Source organism: Calypte anna, chromosome 6 (genome assembly GCF_003957555.1).
Source record: "Calypte anna isolate BGI_N300 chromosome 6, bCalAnn1_v1.p, whole genome shotgun sequence".
Classification (NCBI taxonomy): domain Eukaryota; kingdom Metazoa; phylum Chordata; class Aves; order Apodiformes; family Trochilidae; genus Calypte; species Calypte anna.
Window position 1 is genome coordinate 9,979,831 of NC_044252.1, and position 16,858 is coordinate 9,996,688.

Sequence of the window (16,858 nt, forward strand, 5' to 3'; positions counted from 1 at the left end):
TTTTAAAAATCATTTAAAATTGAGACATTTTAAAAACTTGTCTCAATGGCAAGCACAATGAAACCAAGAAAAAAAAGTCTCTACAAATACTTTGCAGTTGGTTTTCTTGAGTTATAACTGGTAGAAATAGAAGGGCTAGCACCTTTGTATAAAACAGCTGTGACAAATGCAGTTGTATTCTATCTGTGGGGCTGCTCTTTATTTATTTTCTTTATTTGTCAGGCTTAGATTGTTCAGACCATGCAGGTCCTACGATGCAGCCTCGTGTATGCAGTTTCATGGTGTTTCATAGTTCCTAACTGAATCCAGCCAAGGTTGAGGTAACATTTGAAGACTCAAATTTTTTGAATGAAACAATATTCAGACGTCACAGTCACAGGAGAAATCTGTCATTCCCCTTCACTTGGACATCCACATGCTGCTGAGGTTGTGCCCGTAGACACCTTGTTGGTCATGCCCAACCTTTCAAGTAGAGCTAAATGCTTCCCTACTTCCCATACAGGATAGGCTTGTCCTCTATTTGAATTTATGTGAGTACATATGTTAGCACAGTACCTCCAAAGATAATAACCAGCTTTGTTAGTGTGCCAAACGTTCCTTGCTACTAAAAACTATGGCTACAAAATCCCTGTGTATAATATGAGAGAACTAGTTAAAATTGATCATACAAATGGATTTTAAAAATGTCCCATTTCTATGAATTTGCTTCACAAAATTTCCCCTGCAGTTTAGTAGAAAATATCTTCATGGAAGAGATGACTTAGGCAGTCAAGGTGTGTTTGATCATAGAAATAGGCTAAGCCCTTCTGAAGAAGCTGTGGGAAATGCAACCTTCTAAATCAGTAACTGCGCTGATCCTCTGATGGAGCTTGGGTTTCCTCTTTTGGAGGAAAAGCAACAAACTCTTTCATTTCATTATCTTGGTCAAGGGTAGCACGGGTAGCATGAGTACTGGCTTCATAAGGCTCACACGGGCAACAGTTAACTTCTCCTTTCCTGCTCTTCAGCAGAATGGTAGCACGAAAGTCTAATGTGATCACTGCCAAACGATACAATTGTAGAGTCACAACTAAGATATTTTTAGCTGTAAAAAAAACCAGCATCTGGTTGAATATTCTGAAGTGGCCCATCAAGATTGAACGTACGATGAAGAAGGGACCATCCTGTATGAAAAGGCTGACCCCAATGTTCCACAGTTCTGCACTGTACCGGCACAGCAGCAGGCTGGGGATCCGCCTCATCGATGCAGTTGGTTTGCAGCCAATATGCTGTACTGGAAATAAAACAGTTATGTTAAAACTCTCTAAAATTGAGCCATGGTTGGCCTAAAGGGCAATTTATAATCCAGGGTACCCTGGATTATAAATGCGTTCAATTGTCAACAGTGCAATATAAAGCATATCCGATTTCTGGGCTCTGTTCCAGCAAAACACACTAAACTCATGTTAAGCAGGCACTTACATGGTCTGCTGGAAAGGGCTAAAAGCCACTTTTCTGTCCCACCAAGCTATTGGTATTTATATACTTTTAAAACAAAAGGCAGAAATAGTTTACCTAATCTTTCTGTAGCAACTTCCCCAGACACTTTTCTGTTAAACCAACATGCTGGGCTAATATGTATATTTAAGAAAGAAAAATAACAATGCAGAATTCAATTTGTTCCAGATAGCTGTTCTCTTTTTCATATACCACAGTAAGAATGAGCCATGGCAGTGTAGGGCCATATCAAGCATTATGGATGGGAAGAAATCGTTCTCATGGCTTGCCGTGTAAGCCTTGAACCACATTTACTCTTTCTATTAGCCTTTGGGGAATGAAATTGTGTTCAACTGTTGGAACTCTGGTATGGATGGGTTCCCCTGGGTTATAAAAGTGTCGGTGGGATACAAAGCTTGTTGTGGTGTGGCATCTAGAGAAGGATCATCAAAATGCTTTGTGTGTGGTAAATACAGCTACTCTTATGAAAATGCATATAGCTAAAAGGTTCTTTCCAACCCAGAAGATTCTGTGATTCTGTAACCTATCGATCAAGCAGTAGGATTTCATTAGTTTAAAAACCATAGCTACTGCAATGCAGTAACAACTGCAAAACATTTCCTCTCACCAAAATAATTCTATTGTTTGAGTCAGTGCTGGGGGGGGAAAAAAAAGGTTGAGACTCAAGTGGAAAATGAGTTGCAGAGTGTAAAAAATTGCTGAATGCATTAGGCAAAGCTTCAGGGCAGCAGCTAAATTTTAATACATTTTTCTGCTGTTGCTGTTTTCTCCTAACTGTATTTCTGTAGTCCAATAAAAAGTGCGTAAAAATTTCAATTTTATGTTGTGTCTGTGTAAGTAAAGAACTCTCATTGTTGAATAAAAAGTGCTACCTGTGCAAATTGATACCATTAGCTAAAATAAACTGTACCCATAGTAAATTTCAGGGCAATTTTGTGTTCAATAACTTAAATTTTAACTGATAAATATAATTAAGCAGAAAATCAATAGCAAGAAAAAAATCACAACACAACACGTTAGTTCATTTAAGTTAATGGTATGATTGTTTAAGCACTGTTTGAATTTATTTGAGTGGTGGTGATGTGTAGGGAAAGTATTTTTTGTTGGTGAGTTGTTTGTTGTTGTTTTTTTTTTAAACTCTGAGTGCTGTGCATCTTTAATAGAATAAATTGTACCAGCAACAGGAATTTTAGCTGTGATAAATCTGAAATGCCATTGCATCAGTTTTTTCAGGAGGTGACTGCTGAACTGAAATGCTGGAAAATTTTCAAGTGTTGAAAACAAAGCTTAGTGCTCTCCATGAAAAAAAAGCTAATGAAAAATTTCTCATTTTTTTAGTGATCTCTTATTAATTGTTTTTATCAGTGTGTCAACCTAGTCATCAATTTTATATATAAGATGCTAGTAGGGGTAATGATATTTTTGAACTGGTATAGCTGAATCACAAACTCATGAGGATTGTTGGCCAAAATAGTTGAAAAATATGATGACCGAGGTGGCTTTCATTATTCTTCTGGGGTGTAGAGGAAGTCCTTTCTGTCTAGGGCCAAATATCAGCCTGAGCTGGCTGAATGTTTGGTATTCTAGTTTGAGATGCTGGGTGTACAGTCCCAACACTGTATGGTCCTTTAGGTTCCACGTAAGTAGGTAATTTCTCCCACAGTACTCGTTTCTGTGTTCTTGGCTGTGCTGTTTTCTGTGGTTAACAACAGCCCATCTCTCCCCAGGATCTAGAAACCTTCTCAGATTGGAGACATAATAGAATCCAAGACCTGTTTTGCCTTGAGAGTTCAGAGTGAAGTTTAAGGGAGTATCAGGCCACAAGAGCAGATGCTCCAATACAATATTGCAATTACATTTTTTTCTAGAAGTAGAGAGTTTAACAAGGAGATTACAGGTTACCCAGAAACAAGTGGTTCCTCAAAAGAAACCAGAATGGGCTTTCTTCAGAAACCATCATTGCCTTACAAATTGTTTTCCACCAGAAGCCCTTGGTGCACCCTGTAGCACGTGCAAAGCCACAACACACCCCAGCAAAAACTTAGAGCATTTGTTCTCTTTTCTTGTGCTAGCACTAACCTGCAAGATCAAGTGGAAACTGTAACATACTCCAGGTCCATACAGCAAGAATTGCATTTATGAGAGTATAACTCTTCCTGTAGGGGGGCAAAAAAGTGACAACAGTGAAAATGCAGTTTCCTTACATGATAACAAAAATGTTTCCTGTAGTATTTGGAATGTCATTTAAAGGGTAGTTAAACGTAACAGTGATTGATTAATGCATGGTCTTGAGATGCAAGTCTAAGGAAAACAGAGACACCCCTTGGTATAGAATTTTTGCTGTTCAGGTCACATGTTCCAGGTATGTAATTACACTGAATATCTGATGGTAATGTTATAATGATAAGCATATGGAAATAGACACTCTGGCTCAAAGAGGAGATATCTTTAACCTTGTAGTGATTACACATTCCTTGCAAGCCTGAAGCTTCTCTGCCAAGTGGGAAGGATCTCTTTTCTTGCTGCAAAACCTTTTCTTTTATATTTAAAGAAAGGGAAGTTTGTAAGAGGATGAACCTCTTCTGTGATTCTTTTTCTTTATGATAGATGTTCACAGCTCATCTCTCAGAGCTGTGAGTGGTAGATGGGCTTTCTTTCTCTAGGACAGATCACAATTTTGAAAATTCACACCTGACTATGCCATAACCTTTTTTCTTATCTTTGAATACTTTGTCATTCTACCATGACGCAGGAGATAACCAAAGGAGACACTTGGATAATGAATCACTAAAGAAAACTCTAGTTGCTTCCTTGCCCTTCTAAACAATTCATTAACCTGATAGAGGCTTGCTGTGTGCCCAGAGTTTCAGCTCCTGTAGCTGTAGGAACTGACACTGCCTGATGGTTTTCTACATGTTTGGCTCTTGGTACACTTTTATTTTGATGGATGCAACATGCTTCACTGCTGGCAACAGATGAATGATCCCTAGCAAAGCTCACAGGACTGGTAGGTCTGCTACAGAGGGAAAGGTGAGAGTAGGAAAACAACCCTTGAATGTAGCCTCCTGTTACCTGTGGGAAATACAGTTCCATGAGGCTGAACACTGCAGATTGCACAAACAAATCTTCACACAAGACAATTATCCTTCCCTCTGCAAATGATTTATGTTAACAAAATAATCCTTACCGAACCTCTTCGATGTCCAAGGTTTCACTAGCAAATTCAAGTATGTCTGCTGCTGTTCCCACAAACATGAGAAGCAGCTGAGACAATTGATCCCGGGTGATTTCAACTCCAATGGGGAGAAGCCATCTCCCAACTACGAGTAGCAGCAGAAAAGTCTGGTGGAGGGCCAGCGTCCATACAGTCTCACAGATTGTGGAGAGCTGATTGACAAAGACTTTAGCCTGTTTAAATAACAATAACATACTGTATTTACAGGAGACTGGCATTTCAAGTACCTTCAGAGACTGTATTCATCCCTGAGCCTGCTTTTGTTCTCTTTCATTGTATTAGGGTAACTAATTTCTATGTGACATGCATAATTTGAAAAACAAACAAAAAATTAGACCATTAATACAAATTTCAGGTAATAATAGCAAGTTTTTTCTGTGTGTACTACTCCTGATTTTTAAGCTGAGCACTGTCCTCTGCAGAATCATCACCCAGACTCTTTCTAAATTCAGTTACTGTGATTTGGATGAGACTGGTAGAAAAGTCTACCCCTCATGAAGAGATTCTTCCTACCAGCAATAGTTACTATGCAGTTACAGAAAACAGATTTTTCTGAATTTTTTTCTTTTTTTAGTTTTAATCATTGCCCAAAGAGACACAACAGTCTTCTCTGGTCTAACATCATAAGATCTCTGCTAGGAATAGGAAAATGTTTCCCACCGTCTGAATGATGTGGTGATCTGTTCCTTCACTTCCATGACTGCTGGATTGATTGAAGTCTTGGTTGCTGACATTCACCTGAACTGCTCCAGGCTCATTCCCACAGTACTGTTGTGAACAAAAACATTGCATGTGCATAAACATCCTGCACAAGGAGCATGTATGCTCCATGGCTGAAAAAGTTCTGGTTTGTTGAACTGCAGGATTCATTTGTGAAACTCAGTCAATGTTTTCAAAGGTACATGCTCACTCTGAATTAAATTCTCCTCTTCTTCAGAAGGGAAGAATAACTCTCAGGAGGAGAGATGTGCTGGCAGATCCCTGAGAAAGTATGTGATTTTTACTGTAGAAAAGGATGGACATTCAAAGGCTGATGGAACGTGTTACACCCTTGTGCTTTTAAGGTTGTACTCTGAATGTGATCTGCCTGCAGCTCTCCTGAACAGGGTACTAGGTTTCCTACACAGTCTCTAGATAAAGCAATAAAATAAGGTAAAACCTGGTTATAGTCCAAACTTTTTCTCAAAATACCTGCTTCTCAACTCTATTATCCAGCAGAAAAGTTCTGTATAAATGCCATTGTTTAATTCTTCAATGTGACTTCCCTCAAGGCTAAAATGAGGAGCTCGGGCAGGATGTTTGGATTGTACTCTCTGCTCCACATGGCGCCCACACCCCTGCCCCTTCTCAGCTGTGCTTTATTCTGTAAGGAAATTCATAATGTAAGAGGTGATATTCAGGAATAATCAAAAAGAGGCCTGTGATGTTGCTACCCCTGCAGATCAGTATAGTGAAATGAGGCAACCAGGTGCCACTAATTACCACGTAGTGGGCATGAGCTTGTGTTAAGCCCACCTGTGCCTGATTAGGGCAGGCCCCAACTGCGCATGAGTAGGATTAGGGGGCCAATAAAAGGTGAGGCTTGAAGCACAGGCTCAGCTCAGTCCTGAGCAAGCCAGCAGAGAGGTCAGTCGAATCTGGAGCAGTAGCACCGAGCCGGGCTAACTAACCCTGAGGTAACAGACTCAGAGCGCTATTTGTGCATTTCTGCTGGAACACCTGTTGGACCTTGGAGTGCCGTGCCCTAAGAGAGGTTTGTCTTGCTACAGATCAGAAAGCCAGGTATTATTCACTCTGTACTAGTACCCAGATCTCTGAGAAATCAAATGTTGGCTATAATGTACTCTTAGTTCAGCTTCACTAAACTAGTGGTGAGCCTGTTCCTGTCTGAGGTCTGTAGCAGTGCTCTGTCCTTCAACCTTACCCCAAGGCTGGCCCTGGAATAACTGGGGTATGTTTTGAAAATCTACCTTTATAACAATCCCTTGACATCCCTTGATACTGCAATGAAAAAGGGATAATTAGGAAAGAAAACCATGATATTAATGAAGATTTTTACCCTATCCTTTTTGTGCCAGAGAACACTAGATAATTTGCATGTCTCCACTGGGCCCCCCACCATTTTATTTCACTGAGACAATCAGAATGTGCTCTAGTGCATACTGAGTAGCTGTGTTCAGTATAATGCCTGCCTATATAGAGGCAACGTTTTTCAGCAAATTTCACAGTCTAGCAAATTTCAGATTCCACTTTGATACTTTACTTGGTCTCTGCTAATGTTGCTCAGTAAATGCTGCCTGTTGTCTGAACTTGTTGATAAAGGGAGAAACTTCTCATGGTCTGAAAAACTAGGGTGGGGGGAGCAGCAATGCTTGTTGGCTTGTTGCTCTGATAATTGGTGACAGAGGCTCTTAGACTGAATTCTTGTCTGGACAATGGGTTTGAGAACGCCCAAGGACTGACACGTAGATGTGGAGAAGGTGGTATTTCCACTTGGAGGAGGGAAGTCTTATGTTCTGGGCACTGAAACAAGGAGGCAGAGAGGATGTTGCTCTGTTGGCTGCAGCCTTGTAGGGCTAATCTTGCTGGGATAGCCCTTCAACCAAAGAAGTGAGACAGAACAGCTTGTTTAGAGGATGTTTCAGAAATAAAATTTAACTGAAGAAGCCTTTTCTCATGCCTTAAGCCTGTGGACACACTAGCCCGTAAGGTCAAAGCCTTTCTGAGTAACACCCAGAGGCAGACTGACACAGTTTGCCAAGTCCATGACCTGGCAGTACTGCATAACTGGGGTAGTCACCCCAGAATATTAAGGAGTATCTACTTTGTTACAAATCGCCTGGGAAGGGCAAAGGAATTACTAATAGAGCAGGAAATGCAATTCACCTGAAAGCTTCTGGATTGTCCTTAAATCTACATTGGAGCTCACTTCTTTGCCCTTTTGCCCAGTAGGCATAGGAGGGAAGGAGCCATGAACTTGCCTTTAACTTCATGTAAGATTTGGGAATTTTTTTGTGCTTTAAACCTCTGTTGCTTAAAGAGAAATTTGCCAGACTTGAGGTAGGACCAGTGCAGGGCAGCCTTCTGCATTTGCTGTACCTGTAAGGACAGTGGAAATCCCTTTCCAAACACAGAATTCCCAGCAAATAAATCAGGTGGCTGAAGCACACAGGTGAAAGCAAGGTGTATAGGTGACTTTCCCATGCCAAGACTACAGAGCAGATGGCTCTGACAGCTCCAGAGCAGCTGATCCATCCAACCTGCACACCAGGGAGAGGAGCTGCTGGAACCAGCAACTGGCACTGCTGGAGAGAGCTGGAGGAAAACACACCACTGATTCCATGGGGCTTGCTTGCAAGGGGGCTTTTTTTCTTTTTTTTTTTTTCTTCCTTGTGGCACAAGGGTGCTGAGAATACTTTAAGGGAAATTAATTCACTTATCAGTGTCTTTTGTAGATTTGTTATCTGTAATTATTGCAACTATTCTCAGCTGAATGGGGGCGTTACTGTTTCAGTGTGTGGTTCAACAAGCTCGGGCTGAATGGTTCTCCTCAGGGCTGGGTCCATATCACAGCTGCATAAAGGCAGGAAATAGAAAACAGCATCTGCAAAGCCAGTCATTTAAAAAGCCTCCTGGATTTTCATTTTAAGTATGTTCATGTCTTGTTTTGGTTTGTTTTTCTCTGAACACTTATTAAGTAGTGATTGTGATGATGATTCACTTGAAATTGTGTGTCAACAGGTCGGTTGGTGCCAGGTATATTTGTCTAGCTAGTTATTTATTTGCAGTGACTTAATAGGAACATGATGAGAAAAAAGTTATTTGGAGTTTCCCAGGCAGTTAATAAAAGTGGTTTACCTCTTTACTGCTAGAGCCCAGTTACTCCCATGTATCAAGACCATGTATATATCTAAACAAAAAAGTTGTGGTTTGAGGTTTTTACTGTGCAAAAATAAAATAGGAAGACATTGTACCTATTTTGCTTAAATTCTAGCTTACTTTGGTTCTTCTGACTGAAGCTTACATTCCTCTGATTTTTAAAACATGTACTCAAAACTAAAGCTGTGCTGCATGACATGGTGGTGTCCTATTGTGTGGCTCACAGGGACCTCACAGTCAGTGCATGAGAAGTTCCTGAAACACTGAACTAATTCAGCAAATTTCTATTTGCATGTTACTCTCCATCCATTATTCCCAAATTAAAAATGGGATTAGCTAAAACTTTTTGCAATGGGTCCACTATTTAAGTGGTAAAATTGACACTTGAATACCAAGGCAGGTATTGAATATACGAGGTGGTATATATAGCATCTCAACCTTGTTAAGGTGCATGGATGCTGGCAGACTAAGCATGGCTCTTCCCTGGAGCAGCCTTTTACCCATCAACAGGTTCCCCACTTGCTCTCTGTGATTTGCTGGGAACAGTGTAGCTGTCACTATGGCAACACATGTGATGTCAAATTCAGAGCAGCCATGACTGCTTCATTTTCCTCATGTAGGAGAGCTGAAATGTAAAAGAGTGAGAAAAGACAGCTTAAGCTGCTTTCACAAATGGAGGAAGATATAGTGGATATGGAAGGGGAGAAATGGTGAAAGATCTAAAATTGCTTTAGGAGAGTGATATGCTAGAATTTTAGCTGCTGAGAGAATCCCACCTCAGAATGAGACTGAGGGAATAGGCAGTAATATTCAGTAGTTTTGTAAAATCCTCAAATGAAGGTGGCTAAAAATAATTAGAGGGTTTACCCCTGTACTATCTGTCTTTTAAGGGTTGGACTTGATGATCTCAGAGGTCCCTTCCAACCCATCCAATTCTATGATTATTTTTGCCTGGGAAGACTACATTGACTGCACCACTGGTAGTCAGGAGAGCCCTGCTAAAGGCGCTCAGTTATCATGTTCTGTGATAGTGATGCACAATATCAACACATCTGTTAAAGAGATAACGTATGTGTTTGTTTATCTGAGATTTTATTCACTATTAAGAAAGAATGTTTGGGTTTTTTAATAGATTAAAGAGTTTTAAATTTCTGGCCACTCCATTTTGCAGACAGCAATTTTTTCACTCAGTGCAGTTCAATCTACTTTATAGTCTCTCCCAAACATGTGTGTTTCACCCCAAATACTTTATTGCAAAGCCATAGTTTCTAGGCAGTCAGTATTTTACAGTTGATACACTACTGAACAGTATTACTTGTGTCCAGTTCTGCAGTATTCAGTGGCAGAATTGCCTCTGTCTTGAGGAAGAGAGACTGCAGATTAGCACATGCCTTAAAGAACTGACACTTAAATAACTGCTTGCAGTTGCTGTTTCCAGTTAAAGATTAAACATGAGATCGAAGTTCTGCTACCTTAAAGATCACAAACTGTTTTCATGGTGTATGTATTAAATGTGGATCTAGCAACTGCATAGTTACCCATTCTGTTAGTATTTTAATAAGGAAAATACCAGCAATACTTCAGCATGAGGAATAGTACGAATCTGGGTGCTGGGTTTAAGATTAATCATTTGGAGGAATGCTCCCCTTCCGAAGGTATTGGTTTTGAATCTATTAGATTGTGTGTTTCCAGAACTCTCTCCTATCTCTCTAGGTATAAACTACGCTGTTAACTTGATATACTCCCTCTTTAATTCACAGTAGCAGTATATCAATAAGAACAAAGTATGCCATGTTCTAACATCATTTTGGGAAATAAACTGCTGCCTTTGAATACAGAATTAGCCTGTTTCTTGAACCAGATTTAACTATGACAAATGTTCTCAATATCCACATTACCTGTCTGCGACTGTTTAAGGATATTTGGCAAAACAAGATGACAATAAATTCTTGCTGCTGTATTTAGAAAAAGCCTCAGGCGTTTTCAGTGTAAACACAATTTTGAATATTTGATTATGCTTCTGTGGGCTCTAACAATGTTTCAAAGAAGAAAATGAGGCACTATGTCTTCTTAGTCTAATTTATGTATTTTCTTCTGTTACTTTTTGCTCTTGTTCCTATCAGGCCCTTTTCTGCTGCGGTTATATGGTACAGTGTACATGCAAATGCTGGGGCAGACAAAATCCCCTTCTCCCTACACGGAGGTCTGTGATGACTTGAAAAGAGCCTGCATGGGCTACGTGGCTCTGTTCTGGCCCTGTCTTATCCCATCTGCCAAAAGAATGACTGTCTTTAAAAATTTTACCTGTGTTTCAGTCCCAAATAAGAACACAGACACCTCCCAGATTGCTATGCATCAGGAACAAAGGAAGGATATACACACCAACAGACAAATTATTCTGTCAGCTATCTAGGGTAGCAATGTGGTAGTGAGTATTCTAGGTTACAGCAAACATGAGGTAATTTAAGATCCCTTTTACAGATACCTGTCTTGATTTTTGGCTTGCTTGGAGTCTTGGTATTTGCCTGGAAGTGCTTTGAAACTCATACTTTATTTTACAAAGGCCTCTAAAGCAATGAAATTCTTTGACCATCCTGAACAAGATTCAAGCTGGTAACCTGGGGGTGAAAGGCTGTTTTTCAAACTTCTGTCTGGGGAGCTGAGGACTAGATACAAATACATGGTCTCTTTTTAAGCCAGGAGTGAGGCTCAATATTTGATATTTAGGAAATGCACAATAGACTGTGTAGCTGTAGGTGGACTGGGAGACTCGTCAGCATACAGCAGAAAACTGGAACAAGACCCTGGCAGACTTCTCTCTGTATGCCTAAATCCAACCCACCAATTAAGGCATCAATTTCAGACTAGTTTATCTTCTCTCATAACAAATACCTGAGTCCCATGGTGAAGTTCTAGTAGCCATAGTGATGGTACTATGCAAATCAGATATAAAAATATTGCTGGTGAAAACCTGTGAAGGAAAAGAAAAGAACTTGTTATTATGTTGCACTGTAAATCCCATATATTTTATCATTGTCTGCACTGAAAAGTATTTTGTGCCTCCTACCATATGGGATATTAAATAACAGGATAACTGCAAGTAAGAGTTGCTGTTCTCACTGAATTTCTCATGATGTCAGTATTATGAATCATAGGTTTATTTGTACATCTATCTAAGATTATATATGGAAGTTTATTTAAAATATCTTTAAGAACTAATCAGAGGCACTTTGCTGTTTACATTTCCATCATAGCATTTTCTGTACTTAAAATTAAAAAAAAGCCTCTAGCTAATATGCTTTTTCTGTTTTCCTGAATGGTGAATTAATACATTGAGTCATTTCACAGAGTGATGTTGGGATAGAGACTGTTGATCAGACTCCCATGCACTGACACAGGAAAGGTAAAACTAGCATCACTTTTCCTAAAACAAGCATTTCTTCAGTAGGAGGGTTTTCAGCTCATGCTAAAATGAAAATAGGTCTTAGCCTTGTTTCCCCATTTGTGCTGGCAACTGTATAATTCTTTAGGATTTCTGGCCCAAGTTTTCTTCCTGCCAGTCTTCTATATAACTTATAATGGTGAAGTTTTCATATCTTCAGTTTCTTGAGCTAAATTTATTCAGAAGTACTGTAGTGGTTTCATTACTCCAGCAAGCACTGAGGCTTGTGAGGGTTGCTGATGTTTTCTTATTAAATACATGACAGATTTGCTTGGGGTTTGTTTTGGCATTTTTTTCTTTTTGAAGTAGGAACAAGGCTGATGCCACGAGTGTTCCACCTAGCTGTGCCATGGCACCATGTCAGCATCACTGCAGTGCTTCTGAGAAGTATCACAACATTTGCATCACATATATGTAGTGTCCCACGACAGGGCAGTGGAGGCAAACTTGGGATACCTGCTTGATTCCTTCTATCCTGCCATTTGTCCATTCTGCAGTGAGTTTAAATTGTTTAGAAGTATGTAACTGCGTCAACATTTCGGTCAAGAGATTTGCATTTATTTTTGTTTCTTCATCTCCAGAATGGACCTTTATTTTTGTATTCCTGACTTTTCCAGGGGAGGATAAGTATTGAGGGGAAAAAAAACCCACCCTGCTGCCGAGGAGAATGGAAGGGTTGCTGAGCTGCTTTGTTATGTTTTGATCAATCTCTTCTAAATGAGAGAGTCCTGATACTTTTTTATTGTATTTATTTTTTCTCTAGTGGTGAGGGAGTGTTGCTGTTTGCTTTGGTGGTGAAGGTTTTTGTTGTTTGCTTTTTTAATAATAACACCAAAAAAGTTAGTGCTTCTGTGGAGTTTTAGCTGGTTATTTTGGGAGAGAACACACCTCTCATTTGAATGGGAGAAATAACATATGTTACAGTATTTCCTGTAGGAGTCGAGCACATGAAAAATCCATCCAGCTGGCAGGTTAGCAAGACTGAGCTAATAATGCCAGATTAGGTCAGGATACTTTAGTATCTTTAACTCTGCCTTTCTCTAAGAAGGAGCAATCTTTTTCTATGTGTGCCATTTAATTTTTTTGTGTTGGTGTAGTATCAATCTTCTGTCAATAATGAACGGAGAAAATATGAGGTTCTTGAAGGCAGCAGAGTTCTGTGGCACAAGATTGCTCGTTGCCTTAATCAGTGATTGTCAATGGAGGTGTTTCTATAAAAGCAGATGCTATTGCCCATTCTGGGTGTTTTCTCTCCACCAGAGCAGAAAGTTATCTGAAGCAAATAGATGAATACATGTGTTAGAAGACTGGGCTAAATTTAGCTAGAAGGAAATTTTGGAAATGGATGCGGTCCAGCACTTTAAACAGTACAGTTAAGTACATTTATAGGTAAGAACTAGCTGGTAGACAACCAACCAGCATCTAAAATGGATCTGCTTTCTGTGTCTGTTTTTCTTTAGATTTTCCAAAAGCTGTCATAGCAAGTGTTCTTCGTGAACTCCTTGCTGCTACTTCTCTCCAGTGAATTGGGTCTGCTCATTCTGCCTGACTCAGAACTGTCTTTGGAGCTCTGCTGTTGTTAAATTTTCCTGTGTCCCAGACTTTATCCCTTTTTTTATTACATTTAATACAGAGCATGGAACACTTGTGTGAACTGTCACACAACATTGCTTCTGTTATAATGAGTTTTACAGGTTACTATAGGCAGGAATTTAAGATTATTGAAACACTTTAGGGCTTTTTTTGTCCTGGATTTGTTTCAGGCCCTGCCTGCAGTCTGATTTTTTTTTTTTTTATAAAGGGCACTGATGAAGTCTTAACAATTAATTACATGACCACTTCCTTTTTACAGACTATTTATTTTGGTTGAGTGAGCACTGATGAGTTGTAGATGACTACAGTCATTCTTTAGATGCATATAAAAAAACCCTGTGTTTGGGTAACCAACTCTTTTTTTTTGTTAAATTCTCAGGCAGTCTTTCATGTATGAAAATTCCCCCTGGAATAGCCTCTGAAATTCAAATATTTAAGCCACTCTTGCTGTATTGCAGGAGTGGCTGCTGCTCAACTTTTATTCCAAGTGGCACGGAACTTTTACTCCACAACCGTGGTGTTAGCGATGTTCTAGGTAGCAGGGATACAGGGGCTGTAGTCCCAGGGAAGGAGGTGCAACCCAAGCCATGGCAAGCTGTGGAAAGAGAAGCAGGGCAACTGCATGGGAATGGGATAGCCTGTACCCAGGACTCTCCTGTGCCTTACACCTGGAGTCCCTGACGTGCTGCAGACTTAGGAGGTGCTCAGAGATGCTGAGGAGTGTGTGTCCCTGCTGCCCCAGCCCCTGGGATCGGCAGTTCCAGACCTCCTGCCGGCAGCTCCCTTAGCCACCTTTTTGACTTGTTAGTACGGCTTACACACACACACAACTCTCCAGGTAGTGGCTCCCAAGTAGTCTGCTGTCAAACTGCCCCTCCTGAAAGCCCTCTGGATTTTGCAAGGGACTAAGCCAGGTCTTTACCAGTTTTCAACCCCCACCTCCCAGGTGCAGCAGGGGAGAAATGCAACTCCCCCAAAAGCTTGGTAGGAGCAAAGCCAGGGCAGCAGCCTCACATCTGCAGCAAAGTACATGCAAAGAAACAAGAGGAGCCGGCGGGATATGCTCACCATTTGTAGCCTCTGCCTTGTTTAAATTTGAGTGTGAGCCCTGTCTCCAGGCACAGGAGAAGATTGAGCAGTGCCAGCAGCCAGTACTTGGGTTCTTTCTTCACTGCAGTCACTCTCCAGACCCCGATGAGAGAGTGCAACACAAAGAGCAGGCGAGTAACCAGAGCATTGAGCAGCACCATCAGCTCCATCCCTGACCAGCCCCCCGCCCCTCTCCCGGCACCGCGGGGCCCAGCGCTTTTTAGGAGCCCTGGGAAGTTACGCCGGGAATCAGTGGGAAGCGTGCGCACCACAGGAACACGGATCTCTTCTCTCCCATCCTCACAAAGGGGCCCATTATAACAAAAAAGAAACAGCATTGCCCCTCCCCCAGACTTCCTGAAAACTTTTAAGGGAAAAAAAAAAAAAAAAAGGCAGCTCAGGCTTCCAGGCTCAGTGGTGTGCGGTGCCGAGGCAGGGGCGGGAAGGGTTTTTTTTCTGTCCCCTATCATCTGCTCAAGGACTCAGCGGCCCGGAGGTTTCTGTCCCGCACCGTCACTATCTCTGCCAGCTCTGCCTTCTGCTTTCATCTCGAAGACATAGCAAAGAGACAAAATCTAAGCAGCATTATTAATTTGACTTCTCCTTGCTAAAAGTTCCACTGTGTTTCTGAAAGAAAAAAGCTTTAAAAATTGTTCATTTAGCATTGCAATGCAGACACCAACTTGTACTCAGTTCAAAATTGCAATTCCTGTGTAAAAGGGTTATAAAGCAACAGATATTAGAAAAGCTAATCAGTACTGAAGTTGGTCAAACTACTATATTGAATAATCTACAACCTGCTTCAGGACTAAGAAGCATCCCTAGGGAGGAACTCGAGATCAGGCTGAAATCTGGGCTAACAGGACTGTTACTGAGTATGGCAATGGGGACATATAGAACAATTACACTGAAATTTGACTGTTATGTCAGACCTCTAGACTTACCTGTAGTATCTTCTGTGAAAAGAGTTTATTAAAGTACAGAGCATTTGTAAAGCTTTCTTTTATATTTCTCATAGTGATTATAAATTTTATTTTAATTTACTCTTGACTAACTAAAGAGAAGCTTTTTCATGACTAGAACTGTCACTATGTTGCTTCAGTTTTGTGTTAATTTACTGCCAAAACACTGAAAGTGAGATCCACCATAAGAACAGAAAATCAAGTCCACGTAACATACTGTGGCATTCCAAATGTCCCAGCTTCCTACTGATTTAATTTTAAGTATCCTGTTCTACTTTAAACACAAGGAGATATTATTCTAAGAGTCGTGACCTTTGTAAGGAGATATTTTTCCTCAATTGCTAAGATCCAAGTTTTCCTCACCGTAAAGCAGAACCTCTTTCTCTAAGAAGTGCTGAAGCTGGTGCTGGCTGGCTGGCTGGCTGATATCTTTGGGGGAGATGAGGAAGAACAATACTTGAAAACAACCCTGCCCAGGAAAGAAAACAACCAACAAAACAAAAAACTTAAACATCAAAATCTCATTCTACAGCACAGGTCACTCAATCAGGAAATGCCTGAGTAAATAAATGGACTGTGCAGCATGCCTTTTTTGACTAAGAAAATCAAGTTCCTCACACTCAGAGGAGAATTAATTCAACTCAAGGGCCTAGTACTGATAATCTTCTGCCCACAGCCACCCTGCCATATCATGCCTTGAGTGATACAGCACCCTTCCGCTGGTGTTAAGGTCAAACCTAGTTGAAGAGGAAACAGGGAACAGGCAGAACTGAGAGATTGTTTAAACAAGATACTCCTCTGTGGGAGTGCTTGATGTCTAAGAAATGACATGGGGGAACTGGTATTCTGATTGTTCCTGGAGATGTGCTCTTGCACAGATGTCATAAACTTGGAAAGATGCTCAGTGGGACATTCCCATGACACTGCGTATTCAGGAAGGAAGCAGTGAGCTTTGCTGATAGCTGGTGGTTCTGCAGCATTAAAGACCCTTCAGAGCTGAACTGCTAAACAAGGTAATCTCATCAGTGAACAATCCAACCTCCACATGGGTGGAAGCTTCGGACTGAAACAGGAATTTACAATATAGACTCTTCCTAGCTGAGCAGTGGACGACAATGGCAACACAGCAGGCTGAGTAGAGAGATGAAGTAGCTATAGATG

At 40.7% G+C, this 16,858-nt stretch overlaps 1 protein-coding gene across 1 annotated transcript; it reads right to left on the reverse strand.

The window, feature by feature from the left end:
- Positions 1-507: 507 nt before the first annotated feature.
- On the reverse strand, positions 508-15,038 carry TMEM26 (transmembrane protein 26). Its single transcript, XM_030453698.1, has 6 exons — positions 14,715-15,038; positions 11,504-11,582; positions 5,393-5,500; positions 4,685-4,905; positions 3,577-3,653; positions 508-1,273 (listed from the first exon to the last, which is right to left on the reverse strand). The coding sequence occupies exons 1-6, from the start codon at positions 14,903-14,905 to the stop codon at positions 840-842; spliced, it is 1,110 nt and encodes a 369-aa protein (XP_030309558.1). The 5' UTR covers positions 14,906-15,038; the 3' UTR covers positions 508-839.
- Between the last annotated feature and the right edge of the window lie 1,820 nt (positions 15,039-16,858).

Coding starts and splice junctions, on each gene's coding strand:
- TMEM26 (XM_030453698.1), bottom strand. CDS start 14,905: ATGGAGCTGATGGTGCTGCTCAATGCTCTGGTTACTCGCCTGCTCTTT. Junction 11,583..14,714: donor CAAGGCAGAGGCTACAAATG/GTGAGCATATCC, acceptor TTTCCTTCACAG/GTTTTCACCAGCAATATTTT. Junction 4,906..5,392: donor ATCACCACATCATTCAGACG/GTGGGAAACATT, acceptor TTATTTAAACAG/GCTAAAGTCTTTGTCAATCA.